This window comes from Diorhabda sublineata, chromosome 3, assembly GCF_026230105.1.
Source record: "Diorhabda sublineata isolate icDioSubl1.1 chromosome 3, icDioSubl1.1, whole genome shotgun sequence".
NCBI classification, from domain to species: Eukaryota; Metazoa; Arthropoda; class Insecta; order Coleoptera; family Chrysomelidae; genus Diorhabda; species Diorhabda sublineata.
The window spans coordinates 11,634,535-11,657,881 of NC_079476.1; the positions used below are offsets into that span (position 1 = coordinate 11,634,535).

Below are 23,347 nucleotides of genomic sequence, written 5' to 3' on the forward strand. Positions count from 1 at the left end.
AGAAAAATGAATTGTATTAATATCATTGGTCCGAATTGAATTTTAGTGGATTGTTAAATATTATTAATTAAATTAACTAATTTTATATATAAATTTTGTCGATAAATGATTTATAACAAAAATGCATTAATGGTAGTGTGCTTATGTTCGCGGGCTTGTGTTGTACTATCATGGTATTCTAATCTTATTAACTAAATTTCTTGAATTTCATAACTATTTTCCGTAATATGATGTATTTATACGAGTCTTTCCCAAATTAGGTTTCAAATGTAAAATAGCTACGATTCAATGGTTCGTGACCGCGGCTTACATCATATGTTTGGTAGATTGAAGCTCATTAGGAACTCAACTAAAAAGCTTGTAAATTTTCGATATAAAACTACTTTTATTTCTTTTTATATCCAGAAAATACCAGCGTTGGGATGGTAGACGACTGGGCGGAGATACTTGTCTTCGTCTAGAAATTTTCAGTAGGTCGGACAATTTGTAGAATTGTGTGAACCATTAACAACAAAAGTATTGATATATTGGATTATTTGAGTTTTTCTGAAATGCCAAGAAGGCAAAGTATATGGCTGCGAAAGGGTACCACCAAATTATTATTTACCGTGCAGAATTTGAGCTGCGAAAGGGTACCACCAAATTATTATTTACCGTGAAGAATTTGAATGAACAATTATTCAAAAACCGCAACAATATTTTGGAATAGAGTTTATTTTGTATTTGATGTTGCCTGTTTTAAAAAAAATTATTTTTAACTAGATCTTGGAAGATTTTTATCGTATAGTTATTGGTATATATTTATATAATAGTTATTGTCTTGAATTATACATGAAATAAACTTTCAAACTATGATTTTTGAGGCTTACAATATATTCTCTATTAAGAGAAATTTGGATTATGGATGTAAGCAATGAGAAATTTTGGATATTTGTTTGATTTTCGTAGCGAAAAAAAAAACATAATGGACATCAGAATCTTCATACAATATATTCAGAAATATCTACCTATATATATATATATATATATATATATATATATATATATATATATATATATTGACGTATGCTTGCTAAAATGAAAATATTCATTATTCAAGATGAATGTAAACAAATTTGCGATCAATAAAATATCAAATTTACGATGACTTTTATTATTTTGAATATTAATCTTAGATTCGAATTTGTTTTTGTTGAGCAGTTAACCATCAAATAGCAAGAAAAATGCGAGGATATTGATTACTGAAAATTATTTCAACTAATTCTTCACTTTTGTACTTTGTCCAACAAATAATTACATTATAAAATGATAAAGTTACTAAATCAAAAAAATATTTATAAAAAAACAGATAAAAAAACAGATAAAAATAATGCATTCATTAATACACTTTTAAATAATGGTTTTAATAATACAATTTATGCACAAAATTACAAACCAACAAAACTACGAAAATTACAGAAACCTCATGTTCCAATAGTATCATGTATACACCATTTTACAATCAATCTAAATATCTAGCCAACATTTTATCAAAATTAACTGAAAATGGTTTTTATATAGAAGATTCATTCATGCTTTTACAATTTTTAGATATATTACATATACCTAATAATAACAAAATCATATCTCAAGATATCTACTTAATGTACACCAATATTACAAATGATTCAATATCACATGTTTTAAAAGAGAAATAGAATTGAAGTAAACAACATATATCCCTCATTTACAATGAATTTCTATGAGCTGTAATGATCATCCAAAGAAATAATTAGTTTCAATTCAAAGATAATTTCTATCAACTACTGAATGGTTGTACAATGGGATCTCTAATTTCTTCCTACTAAGCACAAATTGTTATGGAATATATAGAAGAAACAGTTTTGAAAAACATAAAATTCAATATATTATTTTTCAAACGCTATGTTGATGACTGTTTAGTTGCAATTCCATATAATAAATGAGATTATTTCGTAGATGCTTTTAATACATTTAACCTTAAAATCCAATTCACAATAGAAACAAAAAACAAAAACCATACATATTTTCTAGATTGACACTCACTGAAACTAATTATTATGGACGATACCTAAATTATAATTCCCACCTAAAAATACAAAAAACAGTGTCATTATAGAATTATCAAATAACAATTTGACGTTTCGACTTCTTTTAGTCTTTATCAAAATATATAAACTATCAAGTATAAGTAATAAACCATTTTTATGTCCACTAATTATTGATATATCAAAAACCCATTTTATACGCATCAAAATATGTGACAGAATAACTAATTGACTACTAAAACAGTCTATCGTATCATTTTAACTTTTGTACTGACTTTTCTCAGAAATAAAAATTTTCTAATAAATATTGGATCTATGGAAAAATCTCAATTGAAACCTTGTAGTGTGTCAATTTTTCGATTTTATTTCTCATAGCCATATGAATATCTATTACCACCCCAATTTATTTCGAGCCATACAGGATGTCCCTATAAATGATCATATTTTTGAATTCTATATTAAAAATCAGGTCAATCTTAAATGAGATTACCTAGGTTTTACCGTTCGGAATATGTTTCACTTTTTGCGGAAATTAATATCAATATTGATGTCTTGAGCTACCAATCTTGAATTTTGATGGCTATCTAATGGATTAAACAAGTTGGCTCTGTTTTCTGACAGATTCTAAAATATTTTTGGTGAAAAGCACGTATTCCCTCAAATTTTAGTTTTTATCTAATTTTTTTGGTCTAATTTGTCTTTAATCTCCTTGTTGAATTGAATTGAATTGAATTTATCCTTCTTTCCTTCATTGAATATTGTGTGTTGTATTCACCATTGCCGTTTTCATTTTTATTTTCATGTGAATGTTATTCTGAATATGATTTTACCATAAAATTTTTATGCAATAAATTTGAACCCTGACTATCAATAACAAACTTTTGATTATAATGTGTGTCTGTATACTGCAGTAAAATGTTCTCTCCCGTGCTATAAATAACTTTATTTACGATAAAAAAAATCGCGCAATATACCACATTCCCAAGTAGCAGTATTGATGTGTGCGATATTTATTATAACCTAAACACTTATTTTTATGTCAGAAGTGAAAGGAACCATGATTTTCATATATAAATTAGTTAGGCAACAGCTAATAACTTAACAGGCAATAATGTTAACAATTAACTGTTCTGAACAAAGTTGTACATATAAACTTGTAACTTATATTTCGTCTATTACCTATTATTGAAAAAAATAATACCGTATAATTTAATATCACTAAATTTCTAATTCGCATAAATTGGTTTACATAGATCCGTTTTTTAAAAATAAAATTTCGGCCAAAAGTAGAATATAAGATGGGATAGAAAGCTCTTCAAGATGTTTTATTCTACTGAATAAAAATTTATATTCGTATGGTTAATTCTTTATAATTCTAATATTTTCAATAAACGAGTTAATTTAAAATACGGTAACCGGTAACATCTGATTATGTCATAAACAGATATACCATGGTTGTCATGGGAGCATATTTTCACTTTAAAACATAATTATTGTAATAGATTTTTTGAATGGAATACCATCAACGAGTATATTATATGAATTTTTAACAATTCTTGAGACTTCTAGATGCTAAGGGAATATCTGAATTCCTAAATTCAATATTGCTCCGAAATAATTAATATTCCCCTTATCTATCCCTCATTTTGTTGATATTTCTTTTTTTTTTCCGTAATTTATCCTATATTATTTTTTATAGTTTAGCAAATATAAATTGGCTAGAATTGTGCTTAATATTTTTCACATCTATTTTTCTGTTTATATACTACTTATCCACAAATATTATAAAAAGTAATGGGTTTCTTCTTCAACTTTGTATAACCAACTATATAAACAGTATTGTTGTTGCGATAATTTAATTCCTCCTATTTTCTTCTTCAAGATTTCTTAAGTAACAAGGGCTCAAGATTTCTAAAGTAAAAATGGCGGACCTATATTCATCTGAATCAAATAAACATTTTCGAGAACTCTGTAGGAATCATTGTTCCGACTAATATTCCAAAGGTCGATATTTTACGAAGTGGTAATAAAAAAGGAATTCAACTTTTTCAATTATTTGTATTCTATCTATATTGTTAAATTAGATAGATCAAAATATTTTATTAAATATGTTGATATATCAATATATTAAGGAAAACTTTTCTGATATCGATATACTAGGTGAATAAGCTACAAAATCCAAAATTAATATTAATCATAGTGACTTATTACTGGAGAGCTGAAGAACTGATTTGTTAGTAGATTCACACTTGTGTTACGTTGATAGCAGAATATTTGACTAAAACTCTAGCATTGCAGCAAAAAATATTGCTTTATAGTTCATCCGATTTCGAATCTGAACGGTCTTCACCAGTATTTATTACCACTGGTTCTATACATATTTATATTCACCAAATTTCATTCTCGAGTAAACCAGTCTTATCTCAAATTTACATTTGCACTACACTTTTCCAATGCCACACAATGCAACATACTTAAAACCCTTTCATGGTCGTATTCATATCTACCAATATACTTATTATAATATGTCTTGCAGTGGGCTCAAATAAGTTCAATGACAGATCGTCAGAGGTTTTCATTAAATTCAACATTGTTTACTTTTAACCAATTGATAATTACATTTTTTTCACGAAGTAGAAGGTTGCTGTTCTGCAAGGCGCATTATCCATTATTATTAACGACGGTTCGTCTAAATTAGGAATTAACTCCTATATACATACACAATAAATACATGCTCAATTCAAAAATTCACTAAAAACAACACAGTAAATAAAACTTGAGTCAAATTCAACTTCTAGTTCAAATTCAACTTCTAGTATTGTCAGTTATTCACGTTACGTTACGTCAATGATATGTCCCTTTTTACGATTACTTCTGCCAATTTAAAGAAACTATTCCGTATGTTTGATTTCTACTGATAGAAGATAGTAGGTAGTAAATACGTGCTTTATAACTCGTAGATTGAGTCACGTGGTGAAAACCTTCCATTGGTCTTACTATAAATGTAGATGTAGAATCTTGGTACAGTATCAAAATTAAACAAGTAATTTATTGTTTAAACATCTTGTCTCGTTTGCTACTAGTAGTGTGGAGAAGTTTTGTATACATTTTTCCCTATACTTCTATTTTTGAAATAATTTTTCGTTCTCTGCTTTTCAGCTTCTCTATAGATGATAAATTTCCTTTGTCTTTCATATTTTTGGAGGCTTTGTCAAATAATATTCGGTTATTTTCATTATCGTACTCTCCTACTGAACATACTCTTCACACGACAACTACAGCAACTCTTACAATTACATTATCTGATGCGCGTTTTAATAACGAAGTTGTCGCCTTCAGGGACTTAGTTGAACTTTATTGTTATAGAAATACGCGAAAAACAGTGTAATGCTACTCTCCTATTCTTTAACTTCTCTAATTTTAGTTTGAACACAGATTATTTATTTCAAACAATTATTTCTTCACTTATTCTACTGCTTCTCCACCTGATTATTGTAATTATGTAGACTTCGTTATTCAGTTATATTGCTGACATATTAGTTTAGTTATTATAACATGTACCTCTCCTTTGTTTACGCATTTGTAAAACTGGTAAATTTTATTTTTCCTTTTTAGATCAGTTTGCCGAAATTACCAATATAGCAACTCCATGTCAAATAACAACGACGGGGGCATTGGTCCCATATCTCCACCAGTGTTACTGTCACCTAGCGGAAAGTTACCTTCTCCGGGGGGAAAACTTCCTTCTTTGGATCCTACTGATAGATTTTTAGGAAAAGGCTCACCGTTTTCGCCATCTAATGGAGATCCCCAAAGACATTCGCAAAGCGATGATGACAGTGGGTGCGCGTTAGAAGAGTATACGTGGGTACCTCCAGGACTCAGGCCCGATCAAGTGAGTTGCAAAAATATATTGTAATGAATATCATTTGTGTATTTGCTTTCCTCTTCGAGCTTTAGCTAATTAACTAAAATACCGAAATTCTAATATTAGATAAAATTGACTTTTTTCATTCCTCACTACTATATACATATATACTTCAATTTAATTAACTAATAATAATTATTTAATTTAATAAATACAGATAAAAATTTGTCGTTCTGACCTATTGCAACAACGTTTTTTCAAAAAAAAATTATACAGATTTAAAAAATTCTTGGAACGGAATCTAATATTTACATGGAAAAGAAAATTTTTGGAAATTATTCACATTCATAAGAACGAAAAAGCTATAAATGGTAAAAAACACCTAAATAATTCAAGTAAAATTTATAGCTCTAATTTATAGGTTTTAATAAAATTAATGAAAAATTATTTTTCTTCTAAACCAGATTTCTATTTTGATTCTATTTTTATTTCAATATTCATGATGTACGTGATCTATTGATTACGTAAATTGACAGTGTCAGTTTTGTTAAAGATTGAAAGTAGTCGAAACGTCAAATTTATATCCGTCTTTCAAAAATTAAAAAAAAAACATAAGAGATTCAAGATAAAGACGATTTGGACACATATTTAAAAGGTCTAAGAGATAAGAAATTATAGAAAAATAATATGTTCACCATCGAGATAACCGTTGACACTAACACAATCACTGCTGGTCTTGACCTAACTGGTGAGCTAACCACCTAGACCTTATAATTTTAGTGGATCTACTGGTGTGTTTTGCCTTTTTGGTGTGCGTGGGAAGTATATTATTGGCGGGAAGGGTGATAAATGTGTGGAGTTCGGCTTCTCGGGGGGTTTTAGAGACAATGTTATTGTTGACCGAAGTGGTATTGGAAAGAAGTGGAAGAAGGAGGTGTTTCTAGGTTGACAGTAATCTCTAGCTATCGTCCCTTGTATTCAGACAGTTTGGACGTTTCTTTATTACGATAGCTTCTTTAATTGAAGGAGCGTAGTGAAGCGATTTTTATATTTAGATTGTCCCCATTCCTATTTTGGCCAGACAAATCGACGTAATCAACATTGTGACCATACTGGACAAACAATCGATTTCAATGGAACCAAAACTACTGCTTCACTTCGCTCCTTCAAGCCCAGTATTATTCGAGAAGGTAACAAAATAAAGAAATGTCCAAACTCTCTGACTACAAGGGACGATGGCCAGAGACTACCGTTAATCTGGAAACACCTTCTTCTTCCACTTTTTTCCAATACCACTTCTGCCAAGAATAACATTTCCCCTAAAACCCACCGAGAAGCCGAAATCCACGCGCGACAAAAAGACAAAACTCGCCATTAGGACCCCTATAATTAGGAGGTCCAGGCGGGTAACTCACCAGTCAGCCCAATGCCAGCAGGCCAAATTTAGTGTCAACGGTGTTCTCGATGGTAGGCATATTATTTTTTATTTCTATTCTATGTTTTTGCTCCAAGTTTTCAATATCTCGGAGTAGACAGATTGTGGCCTTGGAATCTACCAAAAAAAGGATGATTGCTTGCGTGGAGTAGGCATATTGAGACCACGGAATCGGATGACTTCATCTAATGAACGATTAACCACACTATACCCACCCGAAACGTAGAGAATTTTTAAAATCTCAACACGGTTGAATTCGTTAATCTAATTCTTTTGTTCATAATCCTGACTGCGGAAACCTTTCCGAACATTTCTAGTTTTGTGGCAAACTGAATATTAAAGTTTACGAAACGTGAATATCAAGTTCATTGATTCTTGTTGCTATTCAAAATGTTGTAAATTTTATTCCGGCTAGATTATGAATGAATCTGAATTTTTATAGACTAAATTAGGTTAAGTCGATATGAAGGAAGTTGAATTTTATAGGTTAGGTGAGGTTAGTTGGTAACTGATGACATTGAATTTTTATAGAAATTGTTGTTCAAAAATCTTGAAGATATACATAGATTACACTAGGGTTACTTAACAATTTTTATATTGATACACTGTTAATTTTGAGCAATATATGTTGTTTCTAAAAATAGGCGTTTTAAAACTTCGGTATTCATAATCCATAGAAAACGTCTGAGGCAAGCAAGCATCTGTCTGGATATAATTTGCTGTCACTAATACGTTATTCGATTGGTCTATTTGATCGACCAAAGTATTTTTTATCGCAATTAAGCAAGGTATTTTATGGTAGGCAATTTATCAGTTGTGTTCTATCTTTGATTTTTTTAAATGCGCATTGATATGTCAAATTTTGTTTGTAAGTAAATGACTCTCATATATTATGAAGAATTCGATTGAAAAGGTATCAAGAATAAGAATTTTCATAGACAAATTTTGTAAAGTATTTTTAGATTATTTCCATGAAATATTGAATTAAAAATTTTGAGGACTCTATTCTTCATCTGTTTGAATAAATTATTCTCAGTATGGGTGGGTGATATGAATGATAATTGATATATTTTCCAAAATTTAAAGTTTCCTACACTAGTCAGTTCAAATTTCATTTTCTCCGTTTCTTACAAATTTGTTGTCAAGAAAAGGAGAAGATTCTCTCTTTCTATTGGGAATTTCATACATATGAGGATCGAAACTGTTGAAGTAAAAATAGTAAATTGCCAATTTCATTATATGAAATTATATGAAAGGGATGTAACTATATACATAGTTTTTGATAAAGCATAGTTTAAAGGAGTACAACAGATAAAAGAAAGTCTCCAATATATGATTCATTACATAATCTGCTGGTATAGGGGATGTTAAAAAGCTCATTGATGATCCAAGATTTGTTGGTAACTTTTATCATTACTAGAAAAATATATTTTATTGAAAATTAATGTTATTAATTCCAATAGTTTCTTCATTAAGTTTTTAATCATTACTTATATAACTCTACAATTTTCATACTTTTATTCAATGTACATATTTTTACACGACCATATTTTCTGTTCTAGATGATGATGGATACCTAAATATTAGAAATCTCGGATATATATTAAAAAGAGTATACTTTTGTGTGTGATTGCCACAAAACAAGTAGTGTATAATATGTGAAAAATATTTTCTTCCACTTTATATATTATAACGTCAGTTTTTCTTCACACAGTGTGCGTTTGAATATTCGCATTACATTTTATTCTCACAAAGAAAACTTAATACACAGTACCAATTGTCTAGAAATTACTCAAGGGGGATAGAGACTGTGTTCTAAGAGTCGAAACTATGTTTGCTTTGTGGGCGAATTACTTATGAACGATTATTTTTGTATTTCTTCAATGGATAATAAATATTGAAATTTTTATTCAATATCTACTGACACTAGTATTAAAAAATATCAAAGTAGTATCTATCCACTACTTTACCAAAAAAATATTTAATAGTAATAAAGTAGTTATTCAATTTTCGGGATAAGTTTATCGACATATTAAAAAAATTGAATAAAATGCTTGAAAATACTGTATGAAAACTTTTCCGCAACGATGAACAGGAGAATAATTGGGTTATTAATAATTCCTTGCATTGTTTCAAAAAATAGCTTAACTATAAACAATGTGAGTGACGAACAAATTGAGAACACATCCAAATAATGGCATCAATTCAAATACAATAATTATTTAAATCTACATACATTAGCGCATATTCAGTATATAATCTGAACACTGACAATTGAACTTGAAAATTAATTGCTAAGATTATCAGATATTTAATTTACAAAGACCATCTAATACATTTACTTCCAAATGAAGTCAATAACATCTATAAAAAACAACTGTAAAAATATAATTGGGATAAATTGAAATGAAATGAAAGATTTTAGCAGTACCAACATACTAGTAAACTTTTCAGAACTGTCACAGAACAAATTGACTGCATTCATACATAGATAATTATTGCACAGGAGAATTATATCCCAAATTACAAATATTATTGAAGAACATGATTTACATTGCAGATTCAAAGTAGAAAAATTATTTAGAATAGTGAATTTGTCGGATCAAATCAGTTTCACTTAAATAGCAAATTTGGTCTGAATGTACAGGGTGTTTCAAAAAAGGTGATTCCATCTCTAGGATATATAGAAAACTGAAAAATATTTCCTCAATAAAACATAGCTGATACACCCAATGAATTTGATTTTATGTCTGACTCTCATAGAGGGCGCTGGTTACACGGTTCGTACCAATTTGTACTGAACACAACTTCTTCAATATTAGATTTATTAAGCATCATTTAACTTTCGACCAATAAGATACTCTTAATAAAACGCGATACTGTGTACCATTTTCGGAATATTTGATTGATTTGATTGATTTGAAAATTATGAAGTAATAACTGATAAAATGAATACATTTAGAAAATTTGCGACTGGTGGCTTTTGTTTCTTATAATGTTTATCAAAAATTCAGTCTTAGTTATATTTTTGTAGTTTTGTATAAATTTTGTATATTATTATGTTTGTTGGAATAAAATAATTTTAGAAGAATGGGTTGGTATACTTTTTTGTATATACGATCGTAGAAAAAATAATGTTCCTAACTCATGCATAAAGTGATACTTTCCCGCACTTGACCGCTTGCCCGAACTCCGCTCCGCGTCGGGACAACTGCAGTCGCGTGCGGGAAAGTATCACTTTCCACACTTGTTAGGAAAATAACTATTTCTGTTATGAAAAAGATTCATAATATTGGCACCAGTCATTGATTAATTGCAATAAGAAAAATTTGGCGGACTTAGATAAATTATAAATTATTTTGTATGAGAAACCATCTAGACTGGAGCAGTGTTAAGATTTTTTTAATTAAAAACTATCTTTATTATTAATGTTGTGGCGATACGTTAGCGGCATTCCAAGCAAGGTAAATCGATCGAGTCAGTGTTGATACGAAAGTTACTACTAAAGTTTTGAGATATGGCGACATTGATAAGAATATGTCAAATTTCACATTGCCATAATAAAGTTTGACTTTTTTAATGGTGAACGTACTCAGAACGTGTTGTCAGACAAGTGGTATTTGAGTTGTTTACATATTTTGAATTATTTATCTCGTCAAAAAATGATATTAAATCACAAACATTTTCGTGCGATGATTTTCTATGACTTTCGACGTGGGTTAAGTCAACAGCAGTATCCCGATCAACTCGCTTCGACTTTTGGTGGTGAAGCACCATCTCGAGCTACCGTGTTCCGCTGGTTTTCCTAATTCCTAATAGTGGTCACACTTCGCTACAGGATGATTTATCGTAAAGGTTGTCCAACATCGACTGTTGGGCCAGAAAATATCAATGCTGTGTGCAAATTGATATTGAAAGATTGTCATTTGACACACCATGAGATTGAGGCACACTTCAGCATTAGGCTATCAAAAAGATTTGTCGCTTTATATAATTTGATAATCGCATCGATGCTGTCCGTAAACTGATATTACAATATCGTCAAGAAATGCTGAAAAAATTCAATCGGGGCTCATCAAAAGACTATAAGATCATGAAAGGCGATGAATGTTATACCTGAAGGAACGGTTGATACGTTCAAATCATATGTAACCATAGCTAATTATAAATATTTGTTTTTATTTGTCTATTTAAAAACTTAAGTAGAAGCCGTCGTAGTCTAAGAGAAGTACTTTTTAATCATCGAAAGCTCAACAAAATACCATGAATTATTTTAGAGTTATTCCTTTCAAGCACTGTCCATTTCAACTTTAGGAGATACAAGAATATTTTTCAGAAAATAACAATGATTTTAGAAGAAAATAATTTTCAAAATTTCCTCTTATTCTGTTTAGTAATTTTTTTACACCAAGCCTTTAGGAGAATTCGAAATATGGCCAACGCTTTTTCTTAAATGGACGCCCAGTATAATTTTCCTGAAACAATACTAGAAACAAAAAAGTAAAACGCTAAAACTATTATGTAGTAACTATTAAGCGAACATTTCACATATCAGTTAATGGAATATATATATATATATATATATATATATATATATATATATATATATATATATATATATATATATATATTATAATGTATATAATGTAATATATATCAGATAATGTATTTCAATGTTATCCAATTTTTAATTTATTCTTATGAGCTTACTGTTTATCTGGATCTGGACTAAATTATAATATTGGCCAAGATCGCGATTAGATTCTTGTTTATAGCTCGATTGAAATGTCAATATTAATACTATTCTGGTGACTTTCTGTCTCTGGTATTTATATGATGAAGTTTGCTGCGAAAAAACTCCTACATTGTCAAAAAATTTTGAACATTCGAAATGTACTCTTGGAACAAGGCTGCAAGGGCAACGCAAGTATGTAATTTACTAACATTATAATGGCTCTGTAGATTCCAGTTCGTTGTAGATAATTGGTGAGAATGAATTCCTATTCTGCTTTGGTGAGATTTGATTACTATATTTGCTTTTTATTGCCGACCATAATTATTATTTAATGAAACCCTATTACTTGGTTTGCTAATTCACATAGAAAAGTTTTAAATGGAGACGATTATTAATCATATAAACCTGAAATGAAAGCTTGGATTTGTCACACAAATTTTCCTTATTATGACTTCATTTCTAAAAAATCAATTAAAGTAAAAAAAATATAACTTTTAAATCTTAAAATTATAGCAATCGTTGTTTATATATTATTATTACTCACCCAGTCAAGTATAAACAAATATATCTCAATTGATGCATTTTAAGTATAATGGAAATATTCCATAATATGGGAATTTCCTATTAGGTATTATCAATCAGGGAGATATTAGATTTTCACGATACTTTTTAACTGTGTGAAATTTTTTAATTAGACAACTATCACATGAATTGTACGTATTAGAAAACTAAAAGCTACAATACTATGATAATTATGACGAATTCCTTGATTCATCCGGAACGTTATTATATTGTATTTATTAATATAGCAACCAAATAAAAATTGTAATATATGTAGGGATAAAAATGAAAATTAGTTCTTACATGATGTTCAGTTCACTGGACGTTAAATTCTCAATCTCATACTCATACTCACTACCACTTTTCAGAGTTAAACCATCTCAGAATTAGCATATATGTTTTGTCAGGTAGTTAGCAGCTACTTTCAGCTAATTTGTTTTGATCTTCCATCCTACTGTCTGTATCGTTTATTTTTACTTCGCTCGTCGATGAAACGAAAGGAGTTATTAAGTCACTTAGCTTGACGACAGAAATTCATGAGGATTTCCCTACTTGCAGCACATCTTAAAATTGAATTTTCATTCTTTCAGTTTTACCGTTTAGCTTCATATGGGGGATGAAAACTTTAATAAATATTCAAAGCCAATAAATATTTTGTGCCTGCTAATATACACCGTTTCTAATAATTTCTGGAAACATAGGAAACATAAAAATCACATTTTTTTGACTCGTCGTCATTACAAATAATAAATAAAAATTCTGTTGATTCAGAAATTTATTTCACAAATTGAAAAAATATAGATTAATTTTTATATTATTGTAAAAATGCTATGGTATACATCTAACGATCAAGTTGAAATTGTAACTTCAACATAATTGTCCCTGAAATTGAGAATAAATTATTTTATATGTATGTATAACATTTTTCTAAAGATATCACTGCAATTTGAGCTATATTGTCTACATTTCAAATATACAGTGTTTGTTACTACTAAACGTGATACCTCTTTATTCGTATGAATATCCTTAAATAGATCAATCAACACCTTGAGACGCCCTTCTCATGTCTCCACCCCATATCATTGTTAGTATTTCTATTTTCTATATTTTACTTAATTTGATCACTTATTTCGACATCTACATTTCGAAAATGATTTGCATGGACTCTGATGTTTGTTGTTTTCTTTTAGGAAACCTGTAATTTGTCGAATTCATTTTCATTTATTATTGAATTAGATATTAACTCCCTTTAATCTTAGTCAAGCAAAATATATTTTTCTCCAGCTTAGTAACTTATGTGTAGAATGATCTATTATTGATATCGAGCCTATACTTGAGTGAACATTGCTAAGAGCCAAAATATATCAAATGTCTGGAGCTGAATTCATCATAAAATGTGAGGAATAACATTAAGTCTCCTTCAAAGACGAAGTTGTCCAGATTTAGTTATTTTTTTTATCGGGGATAATTCTTGCGTTGTTCAGTTATCAAAGCTATCAATAGCATGTTATTGTTTCATTTTGAGAAATATCTATTATGAATATTTTTTGAATAAGTGTAGTCTTTGTAGGATCTGAAACTCGAATTTTAATAAAGTGTGTTAATCACGTTTCTGTGGTGCATAATATAGTGATTTATAGATTTATAGATAAATTAGATAAAAAGGTTGAGAAAATTATGAGTTAACAGTTTGGTTTTGACTGGTTCAATGAAACCCTACACCCTACAAGCATCTATATTGTAAATTAGACAATTCTGTGATTCAAAATTGTTCATTTACAATAACTTGTTTTTACTAGAGCAAAATGCTTGACTGAATGATGATTTCTTAAACGTTAATTTTCTGATTTTTTTTGTATTTAGTTTCCGATAAGTACTTGTAGTAGTGTGTCATATTATTATTCTCCACAAATAATTTTTCATAATTTATATATATTTTCACCGTATCCGTCACAATAAATTCATAAAATATATTAATAATGGGTGAATCTTCACACAAATAATATTTTGGCACTTGTATTGGCAGTTGTATTTTCGCTAGATATATTTCACTTCAAAATGTTTATAACGCTATAATGTCTGTTATACATTGTCCAGTCACTACAAAACAGTTTTTTCTCCTATTCTGTAATCTCCATCTCCACATGTACTAAATCCATTTAATGCTAGTAGTGAACGCACTCCCGATGAAACGAAATCTAATGAAATCGCATCTGGGACTCTCATAACGGCCTCCTTAATTTCATTACGGGACTGAGGAGACATGACTAGAACATAAAAGATTCTTAAGTAGTCGAATATTATGACTCTTCGACTTTTATTGTATTTATGACATTAGAGTGATATTTTTCCCTTCTCGCAGTTTTGGTGCTTTTATATATATTTATGTAGCGAGAGAAGGAAGCAGTGAAAAATACTAGTTTTCTTTTTTTCATCGTGCATTACAGTTTCCGACGGGATGTACTTTTATTATAAGTATTTAAGTAAAACGAACCCCCTATTTAGTATCATTTAAGTTGACCGTTTCTAGTCTATTGCGTGGATTACATTGGATTCGAATAAATGTGTAATAGTTGGAATATCAGATATAAATAGTGAAAATACTTATTTTGCATAAATCAGAAATATTCACAAAAAGGTCCAGCAAATATCATTATCACTTTATGAACAAAACAGATCTCAAACAATTTTAATATGAGCCTTAGTTCAGAGCTAGAAACCATGAAGATTTTAAAATAAAAAAACTGATGGTTTGACCTGATTTTTAAGATAGATTTTTATTATGGAGGTATACATTGAAAATAATCTCAAATCTATTGGATAATTTTCATTTAAAATTTCAATTTAAACATTTAGAGACAAGAAATTCTCATTATTGTGATAAAATCATTTGATATATCAATTTGACAATTTGAGAGATTATAGCCATCATTACTCTTTATATTTTAAAATTACATACAATCTTTCAGAATGCTGTGCAATATTAAAGTTATCTTTTTTTAAATGGAACACACATTTGCAATCCGCTTGACTTTCCCAATACAATAATATGGGATTGAGATGGGTTCAACCAGGTATTTGAAAAGTTAAAATCAATTTTCCGTAGAAATCGTAATAAGTTCAATCCACTCTACAATATAATAGAAACTGAAAAATGAAGATCTGTTGCAGCCAAATTGTTCGAATCGTATTTAAAATTTTGGGGCATTATTCATTTCGTTAATATAGAATCTGATACAGGTTGAATCATAATACAAATACATTATTTTCTCGGTTTTTTTCAAATTAATCTTTTATATTTTATATGAATATCGAAAAATACTATCAACATATTTCTTATTTTATTAACTTTTCTATACCTAAAATTAATTGTGGGTTGGATATGATTTATTTGTCAAAAACTGATATTTTATCAATGTTGTTTAAAACTGTAGAGGTTGAATTGCGGAGACAAGAAAAAATCCAAATAGGTGTTCGAAATGACCTCGAAAGACATCTATGCATGCTTGAAAGCGATCATTGGAAGAGTAACTCACATTACGAAGCATTTCTATAAAAAATTTCGAAATTGAATCCATATTCTCTCTATCATGTCATCCGTTGTTATTGGTGGTATTTTATACGCTTCATTCATAATGTGACCCAAGAAAAATGTTATCATTTTATTGAAATCTGGTAATCTTGGTGCCACTGTACTGGACCATTTCTTCCGATCCATCTTTCTTCAGTTCACTATCAATTACTTAAGTGAGCATCCTTTGCCGTGTACGAAATGGGACTTCTTGCAATTAGAGAGAGAATTGCGTTATTAGAAAATCTAAATACATTTCAGCATTCAAATGTTCTTTAGAAAAATAGTACATATTCACCAATAATGCCTCCCTATATATTCAACGACCGTCTAATTTGACTGCGTGTCCCATGTGATATGCATCAGCTAATAGATAAAAGTGAAAGTGAAGCTGAACCTGTGCGATTGAACCGCTCCATCAATCTCTACAACCTTGGTTTTGTAGGTAACCGCTTTCCAGGAAAACGTTCATATGTTAATCTTACTGCCAGGAAGGCGTTTTCATTGCATTCTCCAAATATCGAGATCATATCAATCATTTAATCATTAGTGAAATGCATTTTTGTCCTAGTCCAAATTCTTCAAAACACCAAAAAATGTGCCAAACCGATAAATCAAAAAACAATGATGTACCTGTTGCCATGTCATGTCATTATCAAACATCAGTTATTGACAAATTAATCATAATCAACTTACAATGAATTGTTAAATGATTAGATATAGGTGCGTAATAATTGTTTTGCACAGAAAAATCAAAATGTCTCAAGAACTAATAATTTTAAGTATAGAAATTGTAGTATTTTTGAATACTCACATAAAATACAGAGTGATTTATTTGAGAAAACACCCTATATCAGATCCAATGAGTATCAATAAAATGAATAATTTCCTATAATTTTAACAACTACTCGAATGCTTTGATCACTACCATTCTTCATCCTTGAATTTCTCTTACATTGTACTTGATACGATTTTTATGGAAAATTGTTTATCACTTTTTAAATACCCCATAGAGCAAATAACAACTCTATATTATTGTAATGGGAAAGTCAAACTAATTCCAAATATGCAATGTTTTATTTAAAAAAATATAATGGCATAGCATTCTGCAACACTCTGTCAGATTGTGAATAATTTTAAAATGTGAAGACTACAAACAGTTAGCTCCAATGTTAAAGGAGGCACTGAACTTATCACACTAATCAATCACCCTGTGAGGTCAACCAATAACTGTCAACAGTTACGAATTTCCATAAACCCCTTATTAGCTGGTTCCTTTTTGTCATTAAAAATTATTCTCATAATTAATGAATTCATCAGCCTGTTGTTTCTTTTCTACAAGATTGCAGATCAATACTTGTCGAACTAACTGTTCATCACTATTAAATCTTGTCAGTGCCAATAAATTTCAGTTCCTATTAGGAAACAAGTCGAACACGCCGTGAGGTTGTCGTTGTAAATAGTCACTCTCAATTAATCATTGTAATTAATTAGCTTATTTGCGCAGATCAACGTCTTTTCTTCGTCTGTGGTCGATGATTTATTTGATTTGACATACATTTGTTATTTTGGTAATTTGAAACAGACCACACATTCACTTTATAATTGACATTACTGAATTGAAAAAGATCTAAAATGAAAACGATTTATCAACAAAAGCATATGAAGAGAGGTCTTTAAATGGAAAAATTAAAGAAATTTATATTGGCACGGATGAAAAAATGGCTGCCTGAACTTTTATTCTGAAATGAAACTAAACAGAATATGAAAAATTTCAAAATTATGTTCGAAAAAAATTATGTAACAGAAATATTTTGCTACTGACAAATATAAGATAAAAATCTATTCAACCATAATTAGTTGTCATATCTTAAAAGTAAGTAGCAACTTCTAATTAAGTTATTTTTAGTTAAATTTGAATTCATAAAATAGAATTATAATTTTAGATTTTAGAATTTTAGATTGTTTCAGTCTTTTTATCAATAAAAGCCTGCTCGTTTCTATGTGTGTGAATCATTTTTAAAAATTATCGTTTTCTTCTATTTCAATCTGTTTCAAGAATTTTTAAATTTGTATAATTGATTGTATGGTTTTTCAGTACTTAATGGTTTGTTGATATAGTTTTATTTTTTTCATCGTATTGACCAATTTTCAAATCTATGTCCCAATAAATCATATGTCTGTCCAATTTAAAAAGCGTCTAAAACATTCCAAGGTACTGGATATATATTACTTCTTCCTGAGTAAAACAAATAGTAGACAGCTTACAATCATTCTATATAGTTCAGAAGGCATTGAGATTCAGAAGTGGTGGATTAGTATTATTATATGCACATTTATAATATTCAACAGAATTGAATCAATTGAAAATAGACAGAAAGTTTTTTCAATATATACCTAAAGGTAGTATGAATGGTATTATTTCAAAAAAAGTCCTTAGTATAAATTTTAGATGTGTAGTTTTCGTTACAGGATAATTCACGTGTGGGATGAATTTATTTATTATTTCACGGAAACAAATGTTTATTTGTGAGCATATAAATTTTCACAAACGAAATTGTTGGTCCTACATCTTGGAAATAAACTGAAATTTATCACCAGGAATCATTGACGATACATAATAATGAAGCCTTTTTACCTTAATTGCAGTAAAACATGGATGTGGAATTGAACTTCGATAAAAAAGTCACTTTTTAAAGCCATTTTCATTCATTTCTATATATACTGATTATATATCCACTTAACCCATTCCATTTGACGTTTCTCCATTCTATTCACTTTTATACTATTGTTGAGACTATGTTTACAGATTATTCCTACTCAATATGCCAAGCACTCTATAAATAATAATTTCTCAATAATAAGAGAAGCTGGAATATGGAACACAAATTTTTCAATATAAAACTCAACTTTGGCATCAATTGGGATTTCTAATTTATCATTTATATAAATATTCAAATATTAGTCTATCCTAGCACATGTATGTTGCATATGAAAAAAAATTATCACAAACCTAAATCCAAATACAATACTTAATAGTGAAAGTAAAATGTTTCATTGAAAAAAATATCTATTAGAATTTAAGAAAATAGTACTGGTCACGCTACCGAGTAAATGACGTACTGCACTGATTCTTCAAATGCTACACCATATTCATGACCAACTATCAAAGTGTACCTTGTATCAAGATGAACGACTAATTTCTTCGTGACCTACACAACCGCCGCAAACGTTTATGAATCATAACCGGAAGCGAGATTTTCTCTAGATATACACGAGGTATAAACCTTAGGTAGTACCTTTCAGAAGCAGCGACAGGTCATCGTCGTGCCTCCATTTAATGCAAATATCATTTTATAACAATTACACCAAAGATATGTAATAAGTACTGACTCATGTAAATTGAAATCGTGAATATCAAAGCGGGTGAAATTGAAGGAAGCATGTGTGGTCGCCGATAGTACCACCGTTGGTATCAACTTTGTGCCTAGATTTTCGATTTGCATGATAAGTTGATTAAAATCCTATTACCGCTAGGGTTTATGATGAAATAACGATGAAAACTGAATAAATATATTGTATGCTGAAAAGTCGATCCACTTAAACTGAGAAATTGAACGCAAAAGAAGTATTCGGTGAGTTTTGTTGTAGCAATTCAAGAATATGCCCTATGCATTACCCTTCGCCATGATATTGTATTAGGATCGTAGGAAAAATTCATGTTCCAAAGAAATCCATGTTCCAAATTCGTAAAGTAACGTCTACCTTTGAGAAATTGTTTTCATTATATAATACTTATCAAACTGAGTTATAAAAACATAAAAATAATATTCAATTTGTTTTTAAAATGAAAGTGGTAATAATTACTATTTTAATAAAAGATTTACAAAGGTAAATTTTGACTCATTATTTATCAACGTGGTTTGATCTGTTCTTTTGTCCATCAAGAACAATCCGTTTCAGTTCTATCCATCTGCTCACTAGAGAAACCTCTCCAGGTGTGTAAAAATAATAAACTCGAATCAACAGGTGCACAATGGATCAACTATGTTGTAGATGTACCTGAAAGACCGATACAATATATAACGCAAAGGTCCACTACACACAACAGGTGCGAGCTGATGGTGTAAAAGAGTCGGTCTTACCGTGAAAATTAGGATGCCCTAGATGCTCGTAAAAATGGCGTGGAATGTGCAAGGGAATGAAATTTGATGGTAGTTTCTCTGATGTAAACGATTCTGAAAAGTGCCCCAACTCAACTTTATCGTTTAGGGTCTTTTCTATGTTTAACTTCGATTGATGATATTTTGAGTAATAGTTTTGAAAATATAACGGCGTTTATTTATACATTCATCCAAACCATTTTTTTTGAAAACTCACATTAACTGTATAGTCATATTTATACGAATCATTTTTTTTAAATATTAGAAATGTCCTCAATTCTTCATCCTCCGTGCAGACCAACTTGTTTCAATTGGTCATTATTCCCCACCAACGCTTTTCTCTAAATACATATAACCGAACAGGACGTCGCAGAGTAGGCATAGTTCGCGACTCTTTGCCCGATGACAGTCAGGAGTCTGAAAGGAAAGACACTTTTCAAGGATATATAGTTTGGCTCCGGTGAGCACATAGGTGTCTTAAATTTTGTGGAGTGATTCATTGCAACTAGTATGTATTCATTATCGGCATCAGTTACAATAATATGTTAAGGTGTAATATTAGTCCAAGGCGGAAACATATTAGGTATCTTTTTGCTGTAATACTTCCGTTGTTTTGGCGTTTGTAGGAGCGGGTGACGTTTCAAAATTTTGCAAACTTTGTTACTGCTTTATTGAGGGAAAACGATATTTTTAGTTAATAAATCAAACTGCTGACCATTTAGAGTCAAAGTTTGCTTAAACATTTTTATTTATGATTGTTGAAAAGATTCCACAGATGGATGGAGATAAAGGAATGTATTATTGACGAAATTTTGTACTGGTTGATGATAGAACTAGACACTGAGAAAACAGTTATGTCAGTAAACTTCTAATAGATGCAGTATGAGAAAGCACGTGAAGAAAGCTTTCATAGAATAGCGTGTTTTTGAATTTGGAGTATCTCTGTGAATTACTTAATCTTTATTGCTAACGTATACTCTAGTTCCCGGAACCACTGAAAACGTTAGTGCGAACGCAGCACAGTTGATAAATACTCCAACATTAACATTCATTTCTTCAGTCTGTAATCTGTATTTTAATTGTCATTATTCCTGTCTGTTTATAAGTTGTCATTAAAGCTTTTACGAATAAAACATATATTTAGCGCAGTCAGTAGGATTGTCACGTAAGGCATCATACGCGGAAAACTTTTATAATGATGTAGTGACAATCGAATCAAAACAAATTCCAGTTCTATCGAGGACCTAGGGCAAGTGAAAACCGAACTGTAATTCAAACTATTTTCATTTATGGTATAAGTCAGATTCCTCTAGTGTTTCCTCTTCCTTCAGTAAACAAGAACGAGAAGCGAGAACGAACTTTAATTACCATACATCTAATAATAGAAGATTAGATGTAGATTCCCTTATAAAAAGTTTGATCTCATCTTCTACAGAAGAAAATAATCTGAAAATGGGAAATATTCCCAATAGTAACGATAGATGAACCCCAATTTTCCTTAAAAGATTCGATAGCATTGTAAATCATTTTTCCGAAAATACAAATGTCTATAATTATCAAAATGTTACAATTTTAAAACTTAAATATGTAAAAGTTATTGGATTTAGCATCATAAGTCAAATTAAATAGAATTGATTTTATTTATCCTAGAGATGGATCTTGTTTATACCTCGGTTTGAATAATTTAAGTCAATTAAATAATTGAAGTCAAGAGCATAACGAATCCCTTTACCAATTTTATGATAGAGTTATAAAAGTATTATATACTATTTCAAATTTTCAGTTCAGTAGTCAGACAATTTTGCATAAAACAAAAGTTTGATTGCAGGGAAGTATCATTACTCAATATTTAATTATTTTCTCTTTTGCTAGTCAACAATTTGTATTAAGATTTATCAACAGTGATTATATTTCTCACCTTATCCATTATTAATGACTAGCTTCGATTTAATTATGAAGAACTTATTGTATTTATTGCTTATGGTAAAAATAATGTCAACATTAAAGTCCATTTTACAATAAAAACGTTAAAATTATTTTAAAATTCTCAAAAAATTCAAAACATAACTATGTTTTAGATTTGTTTATAGAAAGTCAAGAGAGTTTTCATGAATCGCTAGACCTGAATATTAATTTAGCTAATGAACCGATATATGGATATCAAAAGCTTAATAACAGTGACCAAAAGAATTGGCTGAAAATAAGTTTCTATCTTGAATGCTCATGACGAGAGAGAACAAATTTGAAAACCAATCCCACAAAACTGTCACAATCACTTGGTATGACATAAATTAGCAGAAACAAAATCTGTTGATTGTATATGGATAGATTTTTTTAGTTATAATAGACCTATAAAATCAAGTACTATTGATTTATTTCCACCATTCAAACAATTTTTTGATATTTGACAAATCTTAAGAATTCTACCAATCTTAGAAAAACATTTGAGTTTATCGCTCATTTAGGAATAGAAAGATATCAATTATCGTCTCAAAGACGTCCATCGACTTAAAACCGGGATATCGACATGGTAATTTGAGTTTTGGAAGGAGAAAAGTAGCTGCAGCATTAGTAGGAAAATACGGGGGTTACTCAGTAATGATTCTAAAGTTGATATTACCCTTTTTACCTATTTAATCTAAACGTTTTCTTCATATAATTATATCAATTGAATAACGATGAAAGTCAGGGCTGTTAGTTTATTAAACAAACTAATATATATCTTGTCGCGCAACATATAATGATTGAATACTTTTAACTATTTCATTGGAAAATTATTCCACTTACAGAGTTATCAAATATTTTTAATCTTTAAAAGTTGTGAAAATCCCCTGAAAAATTCACTACTGAAAATATTGAGTCCAGCCACTTACATGTAGTTAAAACCAATAGAAATTTTCGTCTGTCATTTCCATCGATGGATGTGAAATGACCGCTTCAGCCGTAGG

At 29.7% G+C, this 23,347-nt stretch overlaps 2 protein-coding genes across 7 annotated transcripts in view; one reads left to right on the forward strand and one right to left on the reverse strand.

Moving 5' to 3' along the window:
• The window catches only part of LOC130440964 (protein prickle-like), a 332,550-nt gene that overhangs the window by 281,832 nt on the left and 27,371 nt on the right, over positions 1-23,347 (forward strand). For all 4 annotated transcript variants that reach the window (XM_056774382.1, XM_056774380.1, XM_056774383.1 and 1 more), the window contains one exon: positions 5,682-5,961. In XM_056774382.1, coding sequence (XP_056630360.1) covers positions 5,716-5,961 — 246 coding nt within the window. In that variant the 5' untranslated portion in view covers positions 5,682-5,715. The remainder of the gene's footprint in view (positions 1-5,681; positions 5,962-23,347) is intronic.
• Positions 1-23,347, reverse strand: part of LOC130440967 (neprilysin-2-like) — a 55,458-nt gene that overhangs the window by 14,258 nt on the left and 17,853 nt on the right. Inside the window, exon 1 of one of the 3 annotated variants that reach the window (XM_056774386.1) lies at positions 2,042-2,071. The exons of 1 other annotated variant lie outside the window; for it this stretch is intronic. The gene's annotated coding sequence lies outside the window, so the exon portion shown is untranslated. Of the gene's footprint in view, positions 1-2,041; positions 2,072-23,347 lie in introns of those variants that run through there. One more of the 3 variants, XM_056774387.1, reaches the window with a different exon arrangement.